At 46.4% G+C, this 22892-nt stretch overlaps 1 protein-coding gene across 1 annotated transcript in view; it reads left to right on the plus strand.

Moving 5' to 3' along the window:
• Positions 1 to 8115, plus strand: part of ABCC12 (ATP binding cassette subfamily C member 12) — a 599698-nt gene extending 591583 nt beyond the window's left edge. Inside the window, exon 30 of the mRNA XM_069217731.1 lies at positions 6737 to 8115. Coding sequence (XP_069073832.1) covers positions 6737 to 6823 — 87 coding nt within the window. The 3' untranslated portion in view covers positions 6824 to 8115. The remainder of the gene's footprint in view (positions 1 to 6736) is intronic.
• The last annotated feature ends 14777 nt before the right edge of the window (positions 8116 to 22892 follow it).

Here is a 22892-nt window from a genome sequence, read left to right on the forward strand (position 1 = left end):
ACAATCTCACTTACTACCCTATCACTCCTGCTGCTTCTCTGAATCCCTTTCCCTCCTGCTCCTACTAGATTAGAGCTGCAGAGTCAACAAGTGAAGCTTGCATACTGCTGGTGTGCCTTTGGCAAGCCTAGGGCACATCTGTATGTACCCATCCACACCCCACCAGTGTCCAGCTCCAAGACCCCTGGTCATCCACCAGCCTACTGTACCCCTAGAACTTTTCTGTGCCACATTCCTCCATGAACTGAACCCCGGTCGCTCCTTGTAGGAGGCTGGTCTGGCTTATAGTGGGTACCTAGTAGTACTTACACCTTGTGCCAGGTCCAGTTATCCCTTATTAGTAGATTAGTAGTGTTCTAGCATCTTATGCTGATAGAGGTAGCTATAACAGAGCAGCTTAGGCTGAACTAGGAGACATGCAAAGCTCCTACTATACCACTTATATCACTTAGCATTATATCACAAAAAAACACAATACTCAGAGTTACTAAAAATAAAGGTACTTTATTTTAGTGACAATATGCCAAAAGTATCTCAGAGGATATACTCCCTTAGGAGGTAAGTAATATACATAAAATATACACACAAACCAAAATCAGGTAAGTAAACAGTTAGAAAAGTAGTGCAAACACTGTAGAACACAATAAAATGCAATAGGAGATAATAGGCTTAGGGGCAACACAAACCACATACTACAAAAGTGGAATGCGAACCACAAATGGACCTCAGGCCTAGTGTAGTGTGCAGAGGGTCACTGGGAGTATAAGAAACCACTAAGGGTGTCCAAGATACCCCACCCCAAGACCCTGAAAAGTAGGAGTAAAACTACCCTACTACCCCAGAAAGACAGTAAAGTCGAGAAAGGGGATTCTGCAAAGACAACAACTGACAGCAAAACACTGAAGACGGATTCCTGGACCTGAGGACCTGCAAAGGAAGGGGACCAAGTCCAAGAGTCACCCAAGTGTCCAGCGGGGGCAGGAGCCCACTAAACCCCGGATGAAGGTGTAAAAGGGCTACCTCTGGGTGGAAGAAGCCGAAGATTCTGCAACAACGGAAGGTGCCAGGAACTTCTCCTTTGGTCAGAAGATGCCCCATGGCGTGCTGGAGGATTCAAAGTTGTTTCCACGCAGAAAGACCGCAAACAAGTCTTGCTAGCTGCAAGAGTTGCAGTTGAGGATTTTGGGTGGTGCCAGGGCCCAGGAAGGACCAGGAGATCGCCACTTGGAGGAGGAGACAGAGAGGGTGCTCAGCAAAACAGAGAGCCCATGCACAAGCAGGCAGCACCCGTAGAAGCACCTGAACAGGCATTCAGAAGATCTGAGCATGATGGTCAACTCTGCACAACAAAAGAGGGTCCCAAGAAGTTGGAGTCCAACTCAGCGAGTTGGGCAATGCAGAACAAAGTGCTGGGGACCTGGGCTAGGCTGTGCACAAAAGAAGTCTTGCAAAAGTGCACAGAAGCCCGAGCAGCTGCAGTTCATGCAGTACACAGGATTACTGTCTGGTGTGGGGAGGCAAGGACTTACCTCCATCACATTGGGACAGAAGGACCACTGGACTGTTGGGGTCACTTGGATCCAGCTCCTGTGTTCCAGGGACCATGCTTGTCATGATGAGAGGGGACCCAGAGGACCGGTGAAGCAGAAGTTTGGTGTCTGCGGTAGCAGGGGGAAGACTCCGTCAACCCACGGGAGATTTCTTCTTGGCTTTCAGTGCAAGGTGAAGGCAGCCAGGCCCCAGAGCATGCACCACCAGGAAACAGTTGAGAAAGCCGACAGGATTAGGTGCTACAATGTCACTGGTAGACTTCTTGCTACTTTGTTGCAGTTTTGCAGGTGTCCTGGAGCAGTCAGCTGTTGATCCTTGTCAGAAGTCAAAGGGGGAGATGCAGAGGAACTCTGGTGAATTCTTGCAGGTCGTTATCTGAAAAGAAACCCACAGGAGAGACCATAAATAGCCCTCAGAGAGGGGTCTCTGACGTCACCTGCTGGCACTGGCCACTCAGAGGTCTCCATTGTGCCCTCACACCTCTGCATTAAAGATGGAGGTCTGGGACACAATGGAGGAGCTCTGGGCACCTCACCTGGGGAGGTGATGGATAGGGGAGTGGTCACTCCCCTTTCCTTTGTCCAGTTTCACACCAGAGCAGGGGTTGGGGGATCCCTGAACCAGTGTAGACTGGCTTATGCAAGGAGGGCACCATCTGTTCCCTTCAAAGCATTTCCAGAGGCTGGGGAGGCTACTCCTCCCAAGCCCTTCACACCTATTTCCAAAGGGAGAGGGTGTAACACCCTCTTCTGAGAGGAAATTCTTTGTTCTGCCTTCCTGGGCCTGGGCTGCCCAGACCCCAGGAGGGCAGAAGCCTGTCTGTGGGTTGGCAGCAGTGGTAGCTGCAGTGAACACCCAACAGAGCTGGTTTGACAGTACCCTGGGTCCATGCTGGAGCCCCGGGGATGCATGGGATTGGCACCCCAATACCAGATTTGGCATGGGGGGACAATTCCATGATCTTAGACATGTTACATGGCCATATTTGGAGTTACCATTGTGCAGCTATATATAGGTATTAACTTATATGTAGTGCACGTGTGTAATGGTGTCCCCGCACTCACAAAGTCCGGGGAAATTGCCCTGAACAATGTGGGAGCACCTTGGCTAGTGCCAGGGTGCCCTCACACTTAGTAACTTTGCACCTAACCTTCACCAAGTGAGGGTTAGACATATAGGTGACTTGTAAGTTACTTGAGTGCAGTGTAAAATGGCTGTGAAATAACATGGACGTTACTGTACTGCACCTCCACTTCTATGGATGCACCTGAAACGGCTCTTCAGCAGCCTAAAAGTGCGCTCCACCACATTGCGGGTAGCCCTATGTGCAGCATTGTACATCCTCTCTGCTTGGGTGGCAGTGCTCAGGTAGGGCGTTAGCATATAGGTGCGCACTGTGTAGGCACTGTCTCCTGAATGCACAGAGAGTAAAATGAGTACATTTGCTGTCTGACGTCATGCTTGCATCAATGTATCATTGTGAACTGTCAAATTACCTAGTAGATATCCTTCCCCAAACTCCCCAGCTAGCAGTCTTGTGTGTGTCCCGCTGTGGTGAAAGATGTAGGAGTCATGTGTGCTCCCTGGGTATCTGGCCACGAGATCCGTAATGATGTAGGAGGCATTTCATATCACCTGTATGTTCATGGAATGATGGTTTTTACAGTTGTGATACACATACTCGGTGACCGATGGTGGACAGATTGCTACATGTGTCCCATCAATGGCACCTAGCACATGTGGGAACTATGCTATCTGGTAAAAATTAACTTTGGTTTGTTGTACTACCTGTGGGGTGTTGGGGAATCTGATGTAAAGTTGTATTCTGTTCAGCATGGCATTGAGAAATGCATTGAAAATTCTAGAAAGGGCACTCTGTGATACCCCTCTGGCTGCTGCTATGACCCCTTGATAGCTCCCTGAAGCTAGTAGGTGCAGGGAGCATAATACCTGCACATGTGTGGGTATGCTATTGGTCCTGTGTGTTGTGCACTGCAGCATGGGTTGTAGCTCAGCTATCAGGTCAAGTATCAAGGCTGAGCTTAGCTTGTACTTTTCATACATTTCCTCCTCAGTCTGGTCAAAAAGGGTTATGCGCACTCTGAAAATGTGCTCTTGTCTCCTCCTCTCTCTCAAACCTGCCAAGATTCTCACTCTCCTCACCATGACATAGAGTGCAGCCATTGTGGAAGAGGAGCTGAGGCATTCTGGGCCTCTTTATATAGGTAGCACCTGGTTACCACCTGGTTTCAGTTTGTGGTAAATTGCATGTGCAAACGGCCGTTCTGTGAAAAATCGCAAAAATCCAAATTTTTGCTACATCGCATTGCGAATCCGTTTTTTGCGTGTCGAAATCTGCATCTCGTAAATAGCGACACGATTTAGGAAATCGCTATCTGCGAACTGCTATTCTGTATTGCAATTAGCGTTTCGCTAAAAGCGATTTGGTAAATCATATTGCTATTTGCGATTCGCTGCTTGTGACACGCTAATTCGTCTCTCATTTCTTATTTTTCCGCTGCGAATGCATTTCATACATCATGAAACACATTTTTGCATTTGCAAACGGACATTCGCACCATTTGCAAATGCTAAAACGCCTGATACATCTGGCCCCAAGACTCACCAAAAGTCACTGTAAGCAACTCTAGCACAGATGAAGAGAGGCCCATGACAAAACCAACAAACACACCAACAAATCAGCCCTCAGGTTCTAGCATCATTGATTAGATCTACGAAGTGACAAGCACTGATCGAATGCATCGAAAATAGTGCAAATGATTCCAAAAAAGTATTTCCCATCATGAAGGATTTCACCTCACTCGTCGCCAGCTCCACAACCTCACCCCTTCACAGGACCCCTGCACCCAGCTCTCCCACTATTTTGACACTAAGATCAGCAACATCTACAACAGCTTTGACACCCAGGTGGATCCATTCACTTTTGGAGCCCTAAGAACCCCATCATGACCACTTGTCCCACCATAACATCAGTGAAAACCACAACCAAGATGCGCTCCATCCAATCAGGAGCACCGTTGACCCCTGCACACTAGATCTTCATAAAAGGACTGGACCCGATCAGCACAGCTTCTCCTCTTGCATGTCTGATGTCGCCAGTTGGATGTAGGTCAACTGTCAAAAACTCAACACTGACAAAAAGGAAGTGATACTCTTCTGCAAGGGCACTTCACTACAGAACTCCAGCTAGTATTCAATAGATCTGGGGCCAGAACCCTGCCCATCCATCCAAGCCAGAAACCTGGGAATAGTAGTGGACAGCCAAAAATCAGTGACCGGCTAAGTTAAGCTGTCACTACCTCCAATTTCTACACAATTGATTTTCTCAAATCCAATGTTCAATTGGCTCCCAATGATATATGCAAAACCATCACCCAGGTCCACATCATTAGCAAACACACTAACCAACTGACTAGATGACTTCAAGCCATACAAAATGCAGTTTCCAGACTCACACTCAGACTTCTACTCCTGCACACACATCACCTCACACCTCGGAGACCTCCACTGGCTCACCGTCCACAAACATGCACTCCTCAAGCCCCTTACACACACACTTACAACGTCCTGCACAATCTAGGTCTCTCCTACCTCAACAGCCACATCATTTTCCACACCTAACGACAATTCTTTGCTCAGCCAGCCTCCTGCCGGCACACATCCCCTTCATCTGCAGTGCCATTGCCGATGGCCGCATCTTCTCATAATTTTCCCCCAAAGCCTAGCCTGGAACAACCTTCCCTTGATCAGAAGAGCCACCTCCCCAGTCCTTCAGTTCTGCAAGAAAATTAAGACATGGCTCTTTACATAGACCACTGGTTTGGCCAGTACAGTCCCCTTGTTTTTGCTCTGGTGCCTAGATAACGTTGAGACACAAGCTCTATAAATAATTATCACATAACATAAAAATCAAAATACCTCAGTTGAGAGTGATTTTTGATGAAGTCCAATACTATGGATATTAACTTTTTTATAACACAATGGCAGGATATGGAATGTTTTTGCATTTAAGGTGTAGAAATAACAGAGTCCAACTACAAATGTTTACGATGGTGCTATTTTTGCATTTACAATGCAGCATGATGCCATGACACAAAACATAGGCGGTCATTCTGACTGCCGCCCGCCATGCGGTCACCGCCAAATGGCCACCGCGGATGCCATGCTGGCTTTCCCGCTGGGCCGGCGGGCGACCGCCAAAAGAGCGCCCGCCGTCCCAGCGGGAAAGGCCCTGCAACAATGAAGCCGGCTCCGAATGGAGCCGGCGGAGTTGCGATGGGTGCATTTGCACCCGTCGCGATTTTCACTGTCTGCAATGCAGACAGTGAAAATCTTTATGGGGCCCTGTTAGGGGACCCTGCACTGCCCATGCCAGTGGCATGGGCAGTGCAGGGGCCCCCAGGGGCCCCACAACACCCGTTCCCGCCATCCTGTTCCTGGCGGTAAAAACCGCCAGAAACAGGATGGCGGGAAGGGGGTCGGAATCTTCATGGCGGCGCTGCTTGCAGCGCCGCCATGGAGATTCAGCCCATGCAGGGGAAATCCGGCGGGAAACCGCCGGAATCCCTTTTCTGACCGCGGCTTTACCGCCGCGGTCAGAATGGGCTTGGAAGCACCGCCAGCCTGTTGGCGGTGCTTCCGTGGTCCCCGGCCCTGGCGGTCTTGGACCACCAGGGTCGGAATGACCCCCATAATGTGTCAGTGGGTCCTCTTATGAACATAAAGGGAGCTGCACTGCTGTGTAACAGTGAAGGCTCCTTTTAGCAGCACAGGCCTTAGCCAAAAGAAAGCTTTCAGTAGAAGCAAACTTGGTGCAATATAATCTTTAATGCTCCTCCGACTATATAAAGCGATAAAAGGCACAATGTCAACACAAACAAGTTCTGTAGTGAGGCTATACTGTTACCTTAAAATGTTCATGCCATTGTGTGCATTCTGTCTGCTTTAATCCAGCTCTAAGGTGGGGTATTAAATAAAAGCTTTGTGATAGCATGTATTAGCAAGTAATTTGCTTTCAGTAAAATGCCCCTCTGCACAATCTAAACACTAGCCTATAGTCCAGAAAACAAAGGCACTAAGAGAGCCTATCAAATTGTTTCTTTATTAAATTAGGTAGCCCTGGAGCCATTTTTAGCTTGTAAATATAATTTATTTTCTCTTTCAGGTGGCAGAGTTTGGCAGGCCAGCTGACCTGGTACAGAAGTCCGACTCTGCATTCGCAGCATTGTTGGCAGCAACTGGGAATAACTAACAATGAAACAGAGTGACAAGCATAATTCAGTTAATAAAGCTGAGATCCAAGAGAATGTAGAAGATACGTCTAAAGGATAGACTGACTGTACGTCAGTAGATCAGCATTCAGATTCTGCATTGCAGGGCATCATAAATGCATGCCTTATTATCCACAGACTTGTTGTTACACAACAGTAAACTTCTCTTGTCATATGACTATATATGATGGAATTCCTGTGGGGGAAAACAAGCTGAAAGACTCTTACTCCTTAATCACACATTAACAATAAGTTAATGTTGCAACTCGGACACTTTTGCACTGTAGAACTACAGACTCTATACTAGTCATTATAATGGGATGTGATGCTTCCATGTTTTGATAACGGTGAAGGCTGTTTGTCCTTCAGGTGTAACACAACTAAATACACTATCGTGTGTGAAATATTAAAAAAGCGCTAATTATAAAAAAAAAACATTTAAATTGATTGAACCAAAACACATTTTCTAAATTAAATTAAGACAACAAAACTACCTCTAAAAGTGGGACTGTACATCACTTTTCTGATGTTTCCGTTTGAATGTGAGCTAGGTTTCCGTTTTTAAGATGTTTACCTGTTTTCTGTATTTATACAACAGGGTTGTATAGCAGGGTTTCACTTATCATGCTCAACCTGCCTCACTCATCTACAGATCGTGCTGTCAACCAATGTCTCAATCCAGTTGAGGACATAGCTGTAAATGTTGTTCAGAATACCTTGGCCACAATGTTTGAATAAGGCACCTCACTGACAATAAAAGTGATGGCTACAAACACACATTGGAGTGAAGACATTTTATTTTCGAGTTAAATTTTGGTACCTTATTCATGCAAAAGAATTTGAAAAATAGTATCAAATGTTAGAAAAAATATTGATTTAAAATAGTTGCCAGATTACATTAACAGTTTTTCTATAATTTTTTGACAATTTCTTTCCTCCCATTCCCTTTGTCGAGTGCAAAGCACTCAGTCCCCTGTGTAAATCTCTATGTGGGCTTTAACCACGCCCTTGTCAAGCCCATCAGTTTGGTTGGTGTGTGGGCTTGCCTTTTAAAATTAGCTTGATTTATTTAGTGAAAGGCATGCATATGTCATGCCTTTTCCGGTATTTAGCCTGCCTCGAGCGCACCGGCCAACTACTGAAAACATACGAGGGTCCATGTTTTCCGTACGGTTTCTGGACTTTTTTTATTTTATTTTGCAGGCAGTGCAATCTCACTCTGCACTAGTAGAGCGCTTTGCATGACATCAACCCAGTTACATGGATATTTGCACTTTTGCCGGTTTCATGTATAATTGCACTTTTGCCGTTTACATGGATAATTGCACTTTTGACAATACGTTTCACTGCGAGTGAACTTCTGATTCCTTTTGTATGTTTGCTTTGTGCTCATGACAGCCATCGGCTCGCTTGTTTGAAACTGTTTTACTCTTTAGTTTATGTGACAAAAAAAGTCCGGTTAGGAGTTTACAAAACTAATAGCTTTAACTTGAATAAACATGAGACCCATTGAAAATGCTTGTTTTATGTTGAAGGTGCTTGCCATTACCATTGTGAAAGATTTCCAAGTATCAACCCTCGCCATACTTCTACAGATGTAAATGTCTTTTTTGATTTTTCCATTGTTAATATTGGAAGGATTAATGTTGATGTATGCCATGATACATTCGTACTTAGCAACGAAAACACATTGCTGTTGTCGAGTTTCCCCATCATTAACTCTCTGTCAGCCCTGCTCCCTAAGTACGTGGTCAGGCATTCCTTGCGACCCAGGCCTGAGGCTGACTGATTACAAGTCACAGGTGGGGCTGCACTTAGCTGGTAGGCACATGTGCCAACAGGAAACACAGGTCAGTACCACAGATAGGCACAGCAACACCACACTTGTTTTACGACGTTGGCCCCAATAAACCACATATGGCTGGAAGGGAATGCTCATTCCTAAACACCATAAAAGTCAGATGTCACATACAGTTCGGAACACTCAGCCAATCATAAACAGCATAGATAGCAAAATGCAGCGACCACGCATACCTCATGCCAGACATCTGGACATGTATCCACTGGCCCACATTCTGTCCACGTCCATCTGGACTTGCTGTCAGGATTTATTTTATGACTTCAAAGACAACCACTTGCTGTCCCAAACAATAAAAGGATTTTCCAATTGTTTTATGGTGTACAGAAAACAATATAAAATGAGATTTCAGATCTGTGTCTGTCTTCAGAGCCCGGTTTTGTAACTGGTCTCCCGGACGTAATGTTTAATTAAATAAATAGTTCCTGCTTTGCTAGATGCCTCTTGTCTTCTGTTTTTTAAGGCTTATTTCTCATTCTTTCAAAACCTTTTTTAAATTTTGGGATGCTCATTTTTGTTAGAGATTGGGTTGTTGGTTAACTGAGGTGTAAACTTAGTCAAACAGCAACCACAATCCTATTCAGGGTAAGTGTCAGGCAAACCCTAAATTAACCTTTGCTCCCCCCTCTGGTAGCTCAGCACAGAGCAGTCAGGCTTAACTTAGAGGCAGTGTGTAAAATATTTGTGCACCACTTCAAACAGTAAAATGGTAAAAGCACCACACAAAATGAGTCCATACTTGTAAAACAAAAAATAGTAAGATAAAATAAATAAAACTAATAAGACTAAAATGACAAATATCCAATAAGTAGAACTTGAGGTATAACTTTTTAAAGAATAAACTGTAAAACAACACTTAGAAGCAAGAGGCTCCAAACGGGTAAAGTTCAGACCAACTGCAAAGGAGCACGGGCCGACTACAGAGATCCTGTTAGGTCTGCTAACACAAAGTAACTTACATGCTGGTTGCAAGGTGGGGCTTCTGATGGATACATCTCCCTGTGGATTCCTCACCTTTTGTATTCCTCACCTTCTGAACATTCCCATGCCCCAACATTCCACAGAATGGAAACTTCACGACTACCCATGCAATCTTGCGTGAAGTCACTGGAGCCAGGGTTCAAGCCCTTAGAGGAATGAGAGGGCCACATGTCAATTACTGACCCTCCTGACATTTGTCTTTGGTGTCCAGGGTCAGATGAAGATGTTGACGTTTATTCTTCGTGCCAAAAGATGAATCCAAGCGCTTTGAAGGAAAGGGAGGTGAAAATGTTTATGGCAAGGAAGAATCACGAAAAAAGAGGTCATCATAAGTCTTGTCCTCGATCCAAGTCTCAGTCTCCTCATTCATTCAGGTTGGCAAAGAAAAAAGCAAGAAGAAACAATTTTATAGTCACCAGTTCTTTGACGTTGTTTCTAATAAGGACAGATCTCTGAGGCTGGTGTCTACACAGCTGGCTGTCTATGATGGGTGTCAGGAAGCCACTCTTGTGCCATCTCCAGTGCCGTTCTCGGCATCACCTTCAGATCCTAGTGGCCATGGCAGACTTCACCTTGGATGCAGGAAAGCGATGCCAGTCTTGAATCCAGAGCCTCAGAAGAAGCCTTTCCCACTTTGGGGGGGGGGGGGGGGGGGGGGGGAGTAGATCCTTCCCATTTTTTAAATGCTCTGTTTAGTATTTTTAGTTGAGCAATGACTTCAGCTGGTGCACCTGAGGGCCCTATGGGTCCACTATCATATTCTTTGGCTTTCGGGCAACGTATCAACAGGCTTCGTGTATGCCTTTTATGCTGATGGCCTAGGTTTCCTGGCCGACTCCCGGTGCTCAGAGAGGCTCCTACTAAGAAGACTCCTTCGTTAGCTGTTCCACCTGCTAAGGTGTCGCTGATGCTGAGCTTGACTTCTCTGGTGATGGCTGGCTCCGTCCCTACATCAAAATGCGTTGATTCTGGTGACAGTTCTCACCATTCCAGTATAAGCACCGATGTCACCGGCACCAACACCAGTGTTGAAGGCACAGATACTGCCTCCATGTCACAGATAATGAAGATAGGCCTAAAGGCTTCCTGAAGAAGAAAGGTATTTTTTCAGGGAAAAAGATCCTCCAGAGCTGGAAGAGGGTGAGATTGTGTCACTAAACCAGGTTTGGGGATTTGAAAGGGTTGGAAGAGGCAAGTGGCTTGGAGATGTCCTCGGAATGGGAGTTTATTGTCACCCAAAGGTATTCCATCCACATAAGTTACCTCCTACCACTCAGTTATAAGGAAGGCAGCAGAAATGTTGGAATTACATTTACTTTCACCAGAACATAATTCAAATGTATTAACTGAGGTGGTCCACTCTTCCTCATCGGCCTCAGAACCTTTGCTGCCTTTCAATAAAGCTTTAACAGAGCCGATTTTGGACATTTGGCAAAATGCTATGTCAAATCCTGCTCAATCAATCAATCAAAAAAAATGTGTAGAGTGTGCTACTCACCCGTGAGGGTCTCAAGGTGCTGGGGGGGGGGGGAAAGGGGGGGCAGGAAGGGTCACTCATTGAACAACCATGTCTTGAGCTTATTTCTGAAGACCAGGAGGTCCTTGGTTTTGCGAAGGTCGGTGGGTAGAGAGTTCCAGGTTTTGGGGGGCGAGGTAGGAGAAGGACCTGCCTCCTGTGGGTGGTGCGGTGAATGCGGGGGACTGTGGCTAGGGCGAGGTTGGCTGATCGGAGGTTGAGTGTGGGAAGTTAACTCTTTCGTTGAGGTAGGTTGGGCCGGTGTTTGTGGAGGGATTTGTGTGCGTGGATGAGGATCTTGAATGTGATTCTCTTGTCTATGGGGAGCCAGTGAAGGGATTTGAGGTGTGGTGAGATTCGTTTCGTGGCGGGGGAGGCCAAGGACGAGTGCGTGCAGCTGTGTTCTGGATTCTCTGAGTTTGCGTTTCAGTTTGAGTGTGGTGCCGGCGTAGAGGGCGTTACCATAGTCCAGTCTGCTGCTGATTACTGCATGGGTGACTGTCTTTCTGGTTGCTTGGGGGAATCCATTGGAAGGATTCTTTTTAGAGTGCGGAGTGTGTGGAAGCAGGAGGAGGTTAGAGCATTGATTTGCTGTGTCATGGAGAGGGAGGGGTCAAGGATGATGCAGAGGTTGGCATGCGTATTTTGCAGGGCCTAGGGCGGTGGGCCACCAGGAATCGTCCCATGTGGTTTTGTTGAGGCAGAAGATGATGATCTCGGTTTTGTTTGAGTTGAGCTTAAGGTGGTTAGTGGTCATCCAGTTGGCGGTGTCGAGGAGAGCGGCATGTAGGTTGGTTTTGGCAGTGGTGGGGTTGCGGGTGAGGGAGAGGATGAGGATGAGTTGGGTGTCATCTGCATAGGAGAGGATAGTGATTCCGTGTGCTTGGAGGATGTTGGCTAGGGGGATCATGTAGATGTTGAAGAGTGTGGGGCTGAGGGAGGACCCTTGGGGGGACTCCGCAGGTGATCTTGGTAGTGTTGGAGTGGAAGGGTGGAAGGCGGACTCTCTGGGTCCGGTCGGTGAGGAAGGAGGTGAGCCAGTCTAAGGCTTTGTGGCGAATTCCTATGTTGTGGAGGCTTGTGTGGAGTGTGTGGTGGCAGACGGTGTCAATGGCTGAGAAAGGTCTAGGAGGATGAGTGCGACGGTCTCACCTTTGTCGACTTTGGTCCTGATGTTATCAGTGCATGCGATGAGGGCAGTTTCCGTGATGTGGTTTTTGTGGAACCCGGATTGTGAGAGGTCAAGAGTGCTTTGAGGAAGTGGGATAGGCGGGCGTTGACTAATTTCTCTGCAACCTTGGCGGGGAGAGGGAGGAGAGAGATGGGGCGGTAGTTGGAGAGGATCTCCAGGTCGGCTTGTTTTTTTTTTTAGGAGAGCGGTGATTTCCGCGTGCTTCCAGGGGTCTGGGTAGGGTGACAGAGTCGAAAGAGGAGTTGATTATGTTGTAGAGTATGGGGGCAATGGTTGGGCTAGATTTGTTGTAGATGCGGTGTGGGCAGGGGTCGGAGGGGGAACCGGAGTGGATGGAGTTCATGGTTTTTTCGTTTTCTTCGTGTGTGGTGGGGGCCCAGGTGGAGAGTGTGTGGGGGGGGTCATGAGCGGGGGTTGGGTTGTGTGAGTGAGGGGTGTGTGTGGTGGGTGTGTGGTATGAAGCTATTGTGGATGTCCAGGATTTTGTGGAGGAAGTGGTTGGAAAGGGCATCACATAGGGGCTGTGTGTGTGGGGTCTATGTTGCTGGCTTTGGATTTGGCAAGTTCATTGATGATGGTGAAGAGTTCTTTGCTGTTTTGAGAGTTGTTGTCAAGGCGTGTCTTGTAGTAATCTCTTTTGGCGGTGCGTATGAGTTCGTGATGGGTGCAAATGGTGGTTTTGAGGGTGGAGAAGTTGGTTGTAGAAGGTTCTAGTCACCATATTTTCTCAGCCTGCCAGCATTTGTGCTTGGTGTCTTGGAGTTCAGGGGTGAACCATGGGGCGTTCTTGATGTTGCGGGTGGCGATGTGTTTTCTGAGGGGGACTAGTGTGTCTGCACAGGTAGTGATCCATTTGGAGAGGTTGTGCTCCTGTGTTGGGGTCGTTGGCGTGGGGGGATTATGGGCCAGTTGGGAGTTTAGTCGTTCTTTGGGGATCTTGTTCCCACATGCGATAGGGGGTGGTGTGTTGATGGTAGTGTGTGGGGGGTTTGGTGAAGGAGAAGTGGACGCAGTGGTGGTCAGTCCAGAGGAGTTCGGTGGTGTGGGTTAGGCTATGTGTTGGCTTGCGGTGAAAATTGCGTCGAGCGTGTGTTCTGCTGAGTGGGTGGGTGAGGTGACCAGTTGTTTGAGTCGAGGTTGGTGAGGTTGTCTATGAGGGAGGTAGTGTTGTGGTCTTGTAGGTTTTGTAAGTGAAAGTTGAAATCACCGAGGATGATGTAGTTTGTGGAGGTGAGGGCGTGTGAGATGATGCTGTCGGTGATGGTGTTGCAGACGGCGGGGGCGTTGTCCGGGTGGTCTGTAGATTAGTGTACCTCTGAGGGTGGAGTTGTTGTTAATGTGGATGAGGAAGTGCATGTGTTCAGTGTTGTTGATAGTATCTTGTGAGCTGGTGGTGACTTTGATGGTGTCTCTGTGTAGGATGGCGATGCCACTGCTTGGCCTGTTGAGGCGGTCTTTGTGTTGGAGTTTGTATCCCTTGGGGGTGGCTATGGCTATGTTGGGTTCTGAGGAGAGGTTGGTCCGGGTTTCCGTGAGGAAGGCGATGTCAGGTGAGTGTGATGTGATGAGGTCCCAGAGTTCCATGTCATGTTTGTGAAGGGAGCGGATGTTGAGGAGCAGGCAGTTGAGGTGGTTGTGGTGGGGTGGCGTTGGTTTGGTGCGTGACGGTGTTGTTGCGGGGTGTGTTCTGGTTGTGGGCTGGTGTGCGGCGGGGTTGGTTGGCGGGGGCAGGGGTGGGTGAGTGTTGGGGGTGTCATGTTTGTTGAAGGTAAAGGGGCCATGAGTGTGTGTGGGGCTAGATGGGGTGCATGTGGGGCGGGGGCATGGGTTGAGAGAGTGGAGGGTGAGGGGGGAGTAGGTGTGTCTGAGAGGGCCAGGGGGACTGGTGCTGGGCGCGGTCTTGGGGCAGACAGGCTTGCAGGGGACGCAGTGACGGGGAAAACCAGGCAAAATGACGGTGAGGAGGAGGGGGGAGGCCGGAGGGGCCGCAGGGGCCGCAGCTGCGGGAAAAAACAGGCAAAAGGACGATGAGGAGGAAGGAGGAGGGGGGAGGCGGGAGGGGCCGCAGGGGACGCTGCCGTGGCAAAAACCAGGCAAAAGGACGGTGAGGAGGAGGGGGAGGCGAGAGGAGCCGCAGGGTACGCAGCGGCGGAAAAAAACAGGCAAAAGGACGGTAAGGAGGAGGGGGGAGGTGGGAGGGGCTGCAGGGGACGCATTGGCGGGGAAAAACCAGGCAAAAGGACGGTGAGGAGGAGGGGGGAAGGTGGGAGGGGCCGCAGGGGACGCAGCGGCGGGAAAAAACAGGCAAATGGACGGTAAGGAGGGGGGGAGGCGGGGAGGGGCCGCAGGGACGCAGCCGTGGCAAAAACCAGGCAAAAGGACAGTGAGGAGGAGGGGGGAGGCAGGAGGGGCCGCAGGGGACGCAGCAGCGGGAAAAAAACAGGCAAAAGGACGGTAAGGAGGAGGGGGGAGGGCGGGAGGGGACGCAGCAGCGGGAAAAAACAGGCAAAAGGACGGTGAGGAGGAGGGGGGAGGCAGGAGGGGCCGCAGGGGGATGCAGTGGCGTGGGAAAACCAGGCAAAAGGACGGTGGGGAAAACCAGGCAAAAAGATGGTGAGGAGGAGGGGGGAGGTGGGAGGGGCCGCAGGGGACACAACGGCTGGAGAAAAGGAAAGCAAAGCCGATGAGGAGGTGGCGCGGATGGTGGAGCGGGGAGTGACCTGCCTGCAGAAGCAGGGTCAAAGGTTGCTCCTGCTGTGTCCAGGCAGACAGCTAGGAGATGTAATTTGGCTCCAGGTGATCCTTCCTTTTTAGATTTAAACTGATTTTTAGTAGTTTTAGAAAACAAAACCTTTCATGTACATCCAGTGGCCAGCAAGGAACAAGAACAGTATGGGTAAAACAAACATGTGGGGTGATATGAGGGGTGAGAGGGGTGGGAAGAATAGATGGGGTCACTCATAGGGTTCTAGGTAGGGAGGTAGGTGTGGGAGGTGGTGCTCAGTGCTTGCAGTGTCACTCTGTACAGATTCAAGTGATGTCAAAAGTGATGTCTTTTCCTCCTGGAGGTTTAAATGGGGCTGGGAGCCTCGGCAGTGAGACATAGCACTCTGAGAAAGATTGGACACATTAACTCCAGAACCCTTGCACTAGAAATCGGATACAGGGACCCCAAGTATTCTCAAACCAGGTTGCTTAGACACAGGTTGAACAGTTTTAGACATTCACCCATGGCACCAAAAACATGTTCTCTCCTGGGGCATGCTGCACAATGCACTCACAAACATTTCATCCATCTGAACACTAACATCTAAAAGTCTAGAGTCTTTTCACTCACTCTTTTATCCTTCAATTCTTGCCATTGCTCAAAAAGTGTTAGGACTGCAGCTTTGGTCCTCAAGCATTACTTGGCACACTACTCATATAGGCTGTATGAACAACACACTGTTCTATCCACTGCAACGCCCAAAGAGTAGATTGGTACTCTGTTGTCAGTGCACTCCACCACTTCCTTGGGGTGTTAGGGAATATATGTGTCTCTTAAACATTTTGTGATAGTTACACAATCGAATTATTAACTTTGAACTAGGCTACATGGATTTTACATGAGATCATTCTTCCCTTCACCTCCACTCTTGCTTCACGTAGATCTATCTTTCATGCACAGGTTTTCCAAACAATGTATTTTTCCGTCCTCTGCATGCCAATATCTGACCTTTCCCCTTTCTCTCACTTTCTTTCTATCTAATGTCTCTTACCTGCACCTCTCTTTTGCACAAATCTTTCAAACTGATCTTACATTATCTAATGTTTCTCCAGTCCCCACTCTTCTTGTCTCCTCTATTTTGCTGTCTTTTATCTCTGTGTATTTGCTTCCATGATATAGGTATTTTATTCCCTTCAATATCCACTCTTTCATCTCTTCTTTCCTGCTCCCTCATCTGCATTTTATTTTCCATGTCTCACTATCCCTTTCTCCTAACCATTCCTTGTCTTCCTCTCTCCTCCCTTTTTTCTTTCTTGTCCTTGCCAGGGAAATGGCCAGAATGCAGTAGAAAAAAATACAAGTTTAGCTTGGGTGATAAAAGGCACCATATAAACTAACAAACAGTGCTAAATCACCTTCATAACTCATATTGATAAAATGCGACTTAGGGCCTGATTTAGATCTTGGCAGTCACAGTCCCGCTGTCAGTCTTCTGACTGAAAACCTACCTGCCTGATTTAGATGTTGGTAGTTGCATGGACGAAAGCTCACTGAGTCCTGCCGACTCCGCCACAAATTCCCCAACCGTATCAACTGCACCATAGGAAATAGTGGCTGATGGTAGAACTCCAGCCGCCCCTACCGCAGTGCAGATTTGGATGTGCCTTACTGCCAAGACATCTGTGGTGGTCCGACCTCCACATCTGAGTGGGTGGATTGGAAGAGGGAGGAGGAATGGAATAAAAACGTACCTCTTTCCAGAATCTACTTCAGTTTCCGACTGGACATGACTCAACAACATCTTCTGTCACTGTTGCCACTGGACCACAGAGAAAAAAAAAACATGACCCCACTTCCCCCCCTCCCCCCTCCACATCGCTGGATTTGAAGGCAGGGAACCTGCACTGGCTCACACCCTGTACTTTTTCTTCCCCAAAACTACACAACAAAAACTGAATACCAAGCAAGGATTCTATGCCATAGCTGGATTTCCTAATGGGCTTGGTGCAATTGATTGAACACATGTGCTATTGGTGCCCCATGCTGCCACATCCCACCTGCACAGAAACCACAAGCACACCTACTCTATCATTATCCAGGCCATAGTGGATCATCAGGGAATGTTCATAAATGTGCTGGCTAAATAACCTGGAAACGCACATGATCAGTTTATCTTCTGCCACAATACCATCAATGAGTGGTTTCTGAATGACAGATATGGGAATTGCCTACTCATTGGTAAGAAGAGCAGAAATATATATTATACAAATTAAGAAGTTGAAAAGTATGACATAATAGCCATTTCTGTGCTTCTGTATGGATCTCATGTCATGCGCACATAGTGGAAATAACGTAATCCAACATCTAGCTATTGATGTCTCATTGTGTCATTCCTTCACTAATACTGCAACTGAAGTAGCAAATATTAAACAGTAAGAAGTATTGTGTCATCTCATACTGTGTGAGTGGACAAAACTACATTTTCTGCACTGTTCAGGAAATCAACTCACAAATCATGTGGGTCACAATTAAATCAATATGAGTAGAAAGGACACATATTAGCTAAGTGTGAGATGTGTGTATGTTCAATTATGTATCAGTTCTGGGTTATTAGTTCCACTAAAATAACAGGTGTTAAACAAATCATGTGTTCATAAGTAAATATGTCACACATGGCAGCAAATCAGTAGGTTGAACAAATCATCAGGAGCACAAATGGAAAAATAACTTGTGTATTCCTTGTATGTCATGTACTGTAAGTTTAGCATCAAATCATGTGTAAATATCAACTCTAGCTGCATATGTGGTACCAAAAGTACAAAGTACACATATGTTTCAGCCATTCCAACATTCTAGGTCCAAGCATATATATAGATAATAACCAAGATTGACATACTTCATTGATGTAAAAGACTACTGTAGTATCTTGGGACCTCTCGACCCTTGTCAGACTCAATGAAGACATTACCCAATCATTCCAGGAAATGTTAACCCCTTGGCTGCTGCCCCTTCCCCCACCCCCCCCCCCCAGTACTGAACCCTTTTTTAGCTATTTGGGGTAGTTTGCGCTTAGGCCCCCCATAACTTTGGGTCCCCATAAGCTTTCTACACCAAATTTGTGTCCTTTTTTTCCAACATCCTGGGGATTCTAAAGGTAGTTCACGCTTAGGCCCCTATAACTTGTTGTCCACATAAGCTATCTACACCAAATTTGCATCCTTTTTTTTCAACATCCTGGGGATTCTAAAGGTTCCCAGAGTTTTGGGGTTCCACTGGAGGAGATAGAGAATTTAGCCAAAATACAGCTAAAATATGTTATTGGGGGAAAAATGGGAAACAATTGCTGCAGCAGAACGCATCTTTTTTTTTCTCTGCAAATGGGATCAACAAAGGATTTTTGATGATAAAAAATCACCATCATCCCAGCTTTCAGGAACAGAGAGACTTGAATCAGAAAATAACATTTTTCAACACTGTTTTTGCATTTTACGGGGACATTCCCCATTTTTACTATTTTTTTGCTTTCAGCCTCCTTCCAGTTAGTGGCAGAAATGGGTATGAAATCAATGGTGGATCCTGGAGAGCTAAACATTTCTAAATTCAGCAAGTGGTCATTTGTGTAGATCCTTCAAAGTTTTCCTATGGGAAATAACAGTTGAAATGGAAAAAATATTAAAGTTGAGTTAAAAAACAGCAATTTCTGTCTACGCTTTCTACTGTAACTTTTTCCAGCTATGACACATTTTTTAAAGCAATATACCATTACGTCTATTGAACGCTTCTGGTTGTAGGGATATATAGGGCTTGTAGGTTCATCAAGAACTATAGGTACCGAGAGCCAATAAATTAACTGCACCTTGCAATGGGTTTTCATTGTATCCCCGGTATACAGCAATTCATTTGGTAAAATATAAAGAATGAAATATAGGTATCAAGGAAACTTATGTTTTTCAGAAATGGGCACAGAATATGAAGTTTAGAAGCAGTGGTTATTTGCACCTCTCTGAATTTGGGGGTCCCCATACTAGCAGATAATTTACAATGCATTTCACAAAAGGACTTCTCTCTTACATATTGTCTTACATTTGGAAGGCAAAAATGGAGAGAAAGACAATTGGCAACAACACTTGCTCTTCTATTCTGTGTTTCCCCAAGTCTCCCGATAAAAATGGTACCTCACTTGTGTGGCTAGGCATGGAGCCCGAACCAGGAAATGCCCCAAAACGCAACATGGACACATCACATTTTTCCATTGAAAACTGATGTGTTTTTTGGAAAGTGCCTAGCGGTGGATTTTGGGCTGTAGCTCAGGCAACACTTAGGGAAACCTACCAGACCTGTACATTTTTTTAAACTAGACACCTAGGGGAAATGTTGATGGGGTGACTTGTGGGGCTCTCACTGGTTCCTGTCACCTAGACCAGTTTGCAAACCTCAAAACTGGGTTAAAAAAAACACTTTTTCCTCACATTTCTGTGCTGCAAAGTTCTGGAATCTGAAGGGGGCCACAGACCTCCTTCCCCCAGCATTCCCACAAGTCTCCTGATGAAAATGGTTCCACACTTGTTTGGTTAGGCCTCGTGTCCGCAACAGGAAAAAACCCAAAACACACGACATTTTCCTTTCAGTTTTGGACTTCCAGTGATGAAATTATATTTTTGTAGTGTCAACTATGTGCGCTGGACATTGACTTTGAATGCACATTGTCACTTTTACTTTGACAGCATTGCTATATATGTACAATTTGGTGCTACAGTGCTTTTGATGGCATTTATCTGGGATAAGTAAGCACTATTAGCGCAATGAGCATGGAAACACATTAATTATAATGCATGCTGGTTATATTGGTACTGGGCACATCACAGCCAGCATATAAAAGCACATGATTACGTTACAAAGTAACCTTTTGCACCTGTGATCAAGGCTTAAAAGTGGAGCCGAAACGTGTCAGGACTGAACAGAAGGAATTCACGTTGACACTTTATTTGCTGAATAAATAACTGAAAGTCCCAAATTTGGCTCCTACTTTGCTTTTCTGTGCGGTAATATATATATATATATATATATATATATATATATATATATATATATATATATGGGGAGAGTGCCTCTCACACTCCATATCTATATATAAAGAGATCACTTTTATATGTGTGTGTGGTTTTCCTGGGGGCCCATCATAACCCCCAGGGAAACCACACATTCAATGATGAAAGTGATCTATCCCTCTCTCTCTATATATATATATACATATATATATATATATATATATATATATATATATATATATAGATATACATTTTTTGTTTAAATAGCTGTGTGGTTCCTTGGGTTGTGAGAACTGGAGGATTTTTAAAAACTCCTCCCCGGTGTCGGCCACTGGTCGTGGCCTGCACCAGGGAGGGTGAGCATGTGTCGCCCATTGGCCAAAACATGCACCCATAGGGTTAAGGTGTAGTCATTAATGGTTATGAGATAATGAGAAGTCAGTTCAATGTTGTACACTGATGAATAAAGACTCTGACTGCAAGCTCTGTATGTGGCGTTTTCTTCTGGGCTGGGGAGGACATGACAACTGGTGACAAAGGAGGGATACATGCCCCGAAGAAACAGGAGTTCTCTCCCTGAGTGTTTGCAAGCATATGGTAAACTGCTTGTGCATGCCACATGCACCGAGGTCAGTGCAAAGAAGCCTGCAATTACCGTATGTAGGGTGCAAATCCCCCAAAATTCTTAAGCGCACTACTCACCCGTTAGGGTCTCAAGGCGCTGTGAGGGGGTGCCGGTTACTGCTCAAAAAGCCATGTCTTGAGGTGCTTTCTGAAAGTTAGGAGGTCCTGGGTCTTGCGTAGGTTGGTAGGGAGGGAGTTCCAGGCCTTGGCGGCGAGGTGGAAGAAGGATCTGGTACCGGAGGTGGTGTGTTGGAAGCGGGGGACTGTAGGGAGTGGAGCTGTCGAGTTGGTATGTGGAAGTTTACTCGTTCGTTGAGGTAGGCCAGTCCAGTGCCGTGGAGGGCTTTGTGAGCATGGACGAGGACTTTGAAGATGATCCTTTTGCTGATGGGCAGCCAGTGTAGGGATCTGAGGTGGGTGGTGTAGGGATCTCCAGCCTATACAAGTCCTCATGAAGAAGTCGAAATCCTAACAGAGAAGCCCTGCTAGAAAAGATCGCCAAGACTTGCTGGCCATGCTAAGAGTACATGGTGTTCTGCCGCAATGCTGAGCCATCCTTCACACCAAGAGAACGCTAAAGGCAGCAAGAACCAGGTACAACATAAAAGGCAGCGGGAACCAGATATAAAACTAGAAGGCCGCGACAAACAGGTATGAAATTTATGCACCGGCCTTACAACCTCAAATTAGGCAAGGTGACTCAAGAGCGAACACCAGAGTTGAGCTTGCAAGGCTGTTGGTCCCCGGAGAAGCTGCAAAGAGAGGGGAAGCTGGCAGCCAGTGGCCTTTAAAATAACTCAAAAGTCTTCAAGACAACAAAGGTTCCAAATACCTGCCACAAGAGATATGGAGTAGAGTGCTGCTGCATTTTTTAATTGTACACCACCGTTCAACACTGCCAAAAACTGAAATTGGTGCCAGATGGATCACGTGGATCAAGGCTTCATAGACACCCGGAAGAATGAAATGATAAGGAAATCATTAAATACTTAAAGAAGCTTGCTGGTGTTGGGTTGAAAGAAGTAATAAAGAAAATGTCACAGACGAAAACAACGTCATACTGTCAGATCAAAGAAGCATTAGAAGCCAAGTTGAGTTTGACGAAGAACGTCGACTACGAAATGTACATTTTCAATCAAGTGAGACAACAAGTTGGTGAGAGGATGGATGAGTTTATTGAGACACATGATGACCAAAGTCAACCATTGTAAGTTTAGTGAATTTAACAATGAAGGAGCCATGTGCCTCAGAGTCATTGATTGTTGCTTGTCAGTCAAGTTCAGAAGAGGCATGTTGAGAGATATTATCAGTCTACAAAAAGCACTGATGGCTGCCAGAGCAGAGGACTAAGTAAATCAACAAGCCGCCGACATGGAAGTTGAAACCATAAAAAGTGAATTGGCACAGTCATGAAGAGGAAATAGAAACACCAAACAGATGCCTGTTGTCGACATCTTCAAAGAAAGAAATTCTGTGTTTCCGATGTGGGTTTTCATTTCCACATGAAAGCAAATGTCCAATTATTGTACTGACATACAAAAGATGCAGGAAAGAGAACCACTTCAGAGAGGTCTGCAAAGCAAAAGAAAATTCAAGGGTGTCACGGCGAGAAGAGAAAATGGTCACCAGAAGGTTCCAGAAGCACTCCAACCACGCTCACAAAGACAAAAGGCAGCCTCAACTGTGACAGGTGGGAACTAAACAAAGTCAATTATCATCAAGTTCATCTGGCAAGTATCACTTGATGTCATCATCGAGTGACAGTGAAGAGGGTGAATGTGGAATGCCTATGTCTAAAAAAGAGCGACATATACATGTGGGCCAGCCACGTGTAAAGAGGACAAATGAATGACAAAAAAAAGTGATCTAACTCAACAAAAGAACTCTAATGGACATTGCTCCAAGACTTAACTAAAAGTCAATGGTTGTCCCATAACCTTAGTAATTGACATCAGTGCATCGATCAACATCATGCCAACGGACCAGTTTAACACTTTGGGGGTCATTCCTACCCTGGCGGTCATGGACCGCCAGGGCAGGTGACGGAGGAAGCACCGCCAACAGGCTGGCGGTGCTTCATGGGCAATTCTTACTGCCACGGTCAGAAAAGGGCAACCGGCGGTT

The sequence above is a fragment of the Pleurodeles waltl genome, chromosome 12 (genome assembly GCF_031143425.1).
Source record: "Pleurodeles waltl isolate 20211129_DDA chromosome 12, aPleWal1.hap1.20221129, whole genome shotgun sequence".
Classification (NCBI taxonomy): domain Eukaryota; kingdom Metazoa; phylum Chordata; class Amphibia; order Caudata; family Salamandridae; genus Pleurodeles; species Pleurodeles waltl.